Source organism: Mus pahari, chromosome 3 (genome assembly GCF_900095145.1).
Source record: "Mus pahari chromosome 3, PAHARI_EIJ_v1.1, whole genome shotgun sequence".
NCBI lineage: Eukaryota > Metazoa > Chordata > Mammalia > Rodentia > Muridae > Mus > Mus pahari.
Window position 1 is genome coordinate 138,376,649 of NC_034592.1, and position 5,577 is coordinate 138,382,225.

The 5,577-nt window shown below is 47.7% G+C and overlaps 1 protein-coding gene across 3 annotated transcripts in view; it reads left to right on the top strand.

Annotated features, from left to right (window-relative positions):
• The window catches only part of Cep250 (centrosomal protein 250), a 45,877-nt gene extending 43,685 nt beyond the window's left edge, over positions 1 to 2,192 (top strand). For all 3 annotated transcript variants that reach the window (XM_029536301.1, XM_029536300.1, XM_029536302.1), the window contains exon 33: positions 1,490 to 2,192. In XM_029536301.1, coding sequence (XP_029392161.1) covers positions 1,490 to 1,753 — 264 coding nt within the window. In that variant the 3' untranslated portion in view covers positions 1,754 to 2,192. The remainder of the gene's footprint in view (positions 1 to 1,489) is intronic.
• The last annotated feature ends 3,385 nt before the right edge of the window (positions 2,193 to 5,577 follow it).

A 5,577-nucleotide genomic window follows, 5' to 3' on the forward strand; every position in this document is an offset into this window, starting at 1 on the left:
ACATCAGTGCCCCCTGCCTTACCTAAAGTGTCTTACCCAAAGCTCCCACACTCAGGGAAACAACATTAGTGCCCCCTGCCTTACCTAAAGTGTCTAACCCAAAGCTCCCACACTCAGGGAAACAACATCAGTGCCCCCTGCCTTACCTAAAGTGTCTTACCCAAAGCTACTACACTCTTCTTTCCACACACCTTTCTCCCCGCCTCTTTCCACTCCACCTCTGCAAGGAGCCTTGAGGAGCATAGAATTTGACTTGTGAGCCTCTCTCAGAAGTCAACAGTTATTACTATCAGGGCTGGCTCTCCCACTTTGCCTGTTGGTTTTAATTTTGTTAAGTTTATATGAAGCAATCCTGACTCAGCCTGAGGCAAGAGAAGCCCTTTCTTTTCCTAGTACCCATGCAGATCTGCAGTCTGCTGCCTCTTCCCTCGGCTAGTTCTGTACAATCCTGACACTCCAGTCACTTCCCTGTTTCTGTTAATTTTACTGTCTACCTGAAAGTTTAGTTGGTGATTCTCAACCTTAGCTGTATACTAGAGCCCGGGGAGGAGTTTTTGAAGAAAATACTGATACCTGGGCCTCACACCATTCTAGTTAAGTTGGAATGTTTTCTTCCAAAAGGTATGATAGGACTCTTTACTGTGATTAAAATGTTTTCTCTTGATTAGGTTATGGTTGTGCACCAACATATCCATCATCAAAATCATTAAAATTAAAATTCTGGGCATTTTATCACATGTAAATTTGATGAACTGGAGCAAGAGCTCAGTGGTGAAGAGCACTTGTTGCTCTTGCAGAGGATCAAGGTTCAGTTCCCATTACAACCATCCACGAACTCCAGTTCCGGGGGATCTCATGCCCTCTTCTGACCTCTGCGGGCACCAGGCACACATGATGCACACATATACATGCAGGCAAAACAGCCATACACTTTTTAAAAGTAAATTTTTAAAAAATTATAAAAATTGATGAGTTTTATTGCTGCTCCCTATGTGTCACCTGTTGTCCTGTATGCGCTGATAAATATGCTGACAAAAGCAATGTGCAGGAGAAAGGGGTATTAGCTATCATTTCAGGTCACAGTCCATCACAGCAGGAAGGTCACGGCTACAGGCACTTAAAGCAGCTAGTCCCATCCCAGTCAGCAGCCCAGAGAGAGTGCGCGCGTGCTATACAGTCCAGAACCCAAAGCCACGGAGTGGTACCGCTGCAGGAGCTGAGTGCTCTCGTTATATAGAAGAGATGACCCTTCCCTGGTGCTTCCCAGGGGATTCTAGATTGTGTTAAGCTGACAGTTAAACCAGCCATCATAACTGGAGGCAGTGTTGAGAATCCCTAGATTTGAGTTCATGGGGCCCTTTTCCCAATCCTAGAGCCTGATTCTGAGATTCATATATGTAGCAGGGTTGATTCCACGAGAACACAGAGCAGAAGGGCCAGGACAACCTCAGAGCCCTCAACTGCTGTCCTTGGTTTTCCTATCTACCAGGTAGCGCTACTGCGAGCCCAGCTGGCCTTGGAGCGAAAGCAGAGGCAAGACTACATTGCACGATCCGTGCAGACCAGCCGTGAGCTAGCAGGCCTGCATCACAGCCTGTCTCACTCCCTCCTCACCGTGGCCCAGGCCCCTGAGGCCACTGTTCTAGAGGCTGAGACCCGAAAGCTGGATGAGTCTCTGAATCAGAGTATGACATCCCCAGGGCCATTCTTGCTACATCCCAGTCTGGACACTACTCAAAATACCCACAGGTAGTGGCCATAGGCAGGGCAGGATACAGATGAGTCGGGTGGTACACACATCGAATAACTGCAGAGGGGCCACAGCCCCCCGACCCAGCTACAAGTTTGCCAAAGGCAAGATTTACCTGTTACCCAACCTGGGAGACCCTAACCAGCTGAAAGTCCCTGGAAGAAAATGAGAACCCTCCAGGCTGGAGAAGGTCCCAGAACACATGGGAATGAGGCAAAATCACATTTGCTTGCTAACCTGTTACCCAAGAAGTGCCTTGCTCTGACCATGGAGCATCTGTTGTCTTCCCTCCGGATGAAGCAACCACAATCTACACTAAGCCTGAAGACCTGACAGCATGAGTATTCTGTCCTGGGCAGGAGCATCCTGAATGTATCAGGTACAGGAGTGTCCATGGCCTGCTTGTCTTCAGTGTCTCCCTCACCTTCCCTTCAACAATAAATACTAGGCCTTTGCATTAGTCCTTGGCTGCTGTCTCTGCTTATGTAGATGGGCAGAAGCAGGGCATCAAGGAAATTAAGAAAGATTTACTGATTCTTACATGGTGGCATGAACATACTACATGGCGTGTTGTCTTTAACTGGGAAGGAGAATTAGATAATCCCCTCTGAGTGCACACCTTTAGTCCCAGCGCTCGGGAGGCAGAGGCAGGGTCTCTGAGTTCGAGGCCAGCATGGTCTACAGAGTGAGTTCCAGGACAGCCAAGACTACACAAAGAAACCCTGTCTTGAAAAATCCAGGAAGGAAAACAAAGAGCAAAGAAAAGCCCAGGCCAACCCGAATTGTGACTGATAAGACCCACATAACAAGTTTTGTGAGATGGCTCAGCAAGTAAAGGCACTTCCTGCCCAGCCTGACAACCTGAGGTTTTGGGTTTTTTTTTGTTGTTGTTGTTTTGTTTTGTTTTGTTTTTTGGTTTTTTGTTTTTTGTTTTTTTTTTTTTTTTTTTTGGTTTTTTTGAGACAGGGTTTCTCTATGTAGCCCTGGCTGTCCTGGAACTCACTCTGTAGACCAGGCTGGCCTCGAAGTCAGAGATTCGACTGTCTCTGCCTCCCAAGTGCTGGGATTACAGGCGTGCGCCACCACACCCGGCTGACAACCTGAGTTCTATTCCCAGTCCCACAAGGTAGGTGAGTAAGCTGCCATCTGACCTTCCCACACATGCATATACACTATAAAGAGAACAAGAGCCAAGAAGACATTAATGAGTTAGAGACAGTCCGAGTATGAGCAGAAGGACTCTGGGGATAGGAAGTTGAGAGTGCTGCTAAGCACACTGATGGGAACTGGTCTGTTGTAGCAAAGGGTGAGACCAAGGCTAGAGGCTGGATTGTGGCAGGCCTCTAGCTCTAACCCAGATGCTAAGCAGCCACCTGCCAAAGGATGCTTGATCACTCTGTGAACCCTGAGATTGTTGTTTACTGAACAACAACAACAAAAAAACCTGTTTCTAATTGTGTGGTTCAGCCCTTTGCACACACCTTTAATCCCTCTGGCTGGAATACAGACATGCCCATAGTATTTACCTTTAATCCCAAATTATGAAGCTAAAGGTAGTTTATAAAAGGAAGTACCCGTGTTTGAAAAGTGCCATCTAGTTGAGTGTCAGACAAAATGATGAATCACAGAAAAATTTGACAGAATAGGATATGCCCATCTCTCCTGAGAAGACAGAAGAAAGGGAAGCTACTTAAGGGCAGTGTGGAGAGGGAGGGAGAAGGAGGCAGTCTTACTGGGAGAATTTTACAGAGAGAGGTTGAAGAGAGAACAAGCTAGACTAGACAGGTAAAGACGAAGCCAGGATATTAGAACGTATTGCTAGAGTTAGTTTGAGGCCAAGCAGAGTAGTTCACAAAAAGTCCAGTGAAGCTAGTTTGAATCAGTTAACATGGAAAGGAGTTTTGAACCAGAACAGCTGAGTTAATGATCCTGCCAGAGTTCAGAAACAACTAGAGAGGGAGAGCTTATTCAGTAGTAAATCTCTGAGGCTGAAAACATCCTAGGCCTTGATTAGATGGTTCAGAGGCCCGAAGCTTCCAGTACTAGGCCTAGGCTAGCAGATGGAGTCAGTAAGCCTTGGAGACCATTACTACAGAATAAAAAGTACTATATAGTCTCCAACTTTCTTACCTTTAAATCAAGCTCTTTGACCTTTGCCTAAAGTCAAAGCCTTGATTCAAGAAGTCCATCTAAGCCGGGCGTGGTGGCGCACGCCTTTAATCCTAGCACTTGGGAGGTAGAGGCAGATGGATTTCTGAGTTCGAGGCCAGCCTGGTCTACAGAGTGAGTTCCAGGACAGCCAGGGCTACACAGAGAAACCAAAAAACCAAAAAGAAGTCCATCTATTCCCCATAACACATAGTTGTCTGCCTGATTATCCTTGTGTCCCTCTCTGGGTACATCAACTAGAAGTGACTCTGGCCCCTAAGTCCCACCATGTATCAAGCCAACATAGACTGGCCATACCAGTCATTTACAGAAAAGGCCTAGTGGATATAGACTAGAGCTCCCAGACCTGAGACCATTGTTGGTCACTTTCTCAGAGCCTAAGAGCAGTTGTGCCCACCTTTCTTCTTTTTCCTTCAGTGTTGGGGATAGAACGAAAGGTGTCAGTGATGCTATGTGGGACTGTGGGTATAGGGGAAGAGGGAGGAGGGAGGAGGGAGAAAGCCCGCGTCTGGCCAGAGTTCCTATGTGTTGTCCTGTGTCAGGAGGACTGCTGGACGCTTTCCACTCTGGGCATCTGGCTGTGTGAAGCCACTGACCCCACACAGTGGGGGGTGAACAAGGGGCAGCCCCCGGTACCAGGGGCCCTGGGGTGACACTCGACCCCGGAGATACAGAAGAGGGCAGAGGGAGAGAGGTTCCTACACAGGTGAAAATCCTTAGTCTGATCTGTGGCTGGAGCACAAGAAGGCCTCCTGATAGGAGATTAGGCAAGGCTTGTTAGGAGAAAGCCTATCCCATCGTTCAAGCCCAGCGGGCCTTGATGAACAGAGACAGTGTGGGTTTAGAGCTTTATTGTAGAAAGGCAGGGGGAAAGAGAGACGGTAAAAGAGAGAGACCAGCCATGGCCAAGAGGAGAGAAGGGGGAAAAGGAGAGAGAGAAGAAAGGCTAGAGAGTAAGAAAGCTTAAAGAGAGAGAGGTAAAAGCTTAGAGAGTAAGAGGGAGAAAGCGAGGTGGGGCCAAGCAGCCCCTCTTATAGTGGGTTTGTTGCTAGGTAATAGGGAGGAGTCTAGCCTGAAGGTCAGAAGCTTGGACATTGTGTACGTGACTATTAGCCACAGCTTTTCCAGTGGGAGCTGTAGGGGCGGTAACTTCTTCGACAGGGGCCAGGGGTCCAGGAGACATGAGGGACACTTTCTGTCCCATGTAGGGGTTCAAACCTCAGCTCAACTGGAGACCAAGCTGTCTGTGTATAGCCCATTGTCCCACAATGCTACATAGGAGTTCTGCCACTAACTCATGTCACCAGCCTCCAAAGCAGTGTTGTTCCCAGGGTTCTATGCTTGGTCTGAGCATGCTATATTAGAATTCCCACTTTTTTTTTTTTTACCCCTGTACTGGAATCCCCACTGAAAACAATGGCACTAACTTGGTGAGATTCACAAATGCATTTGATTGGGGTACTTAATAGGAGGAATAGAAATGATGGAAAGACAGCTACATAATCAAAGGCCTGCTCCACAGAGGGTGATACTCACAAATGCTGCAAACTTGTAGCCCACTGCACAACTTGTGGGCAGCTGCACAAACTGGAGAGTCTTTTCCAGGCAGTTCAGTTGGTCTCTGCTTCCTGTAAGGCAGCTGGGTTTGTCTGGGAGTG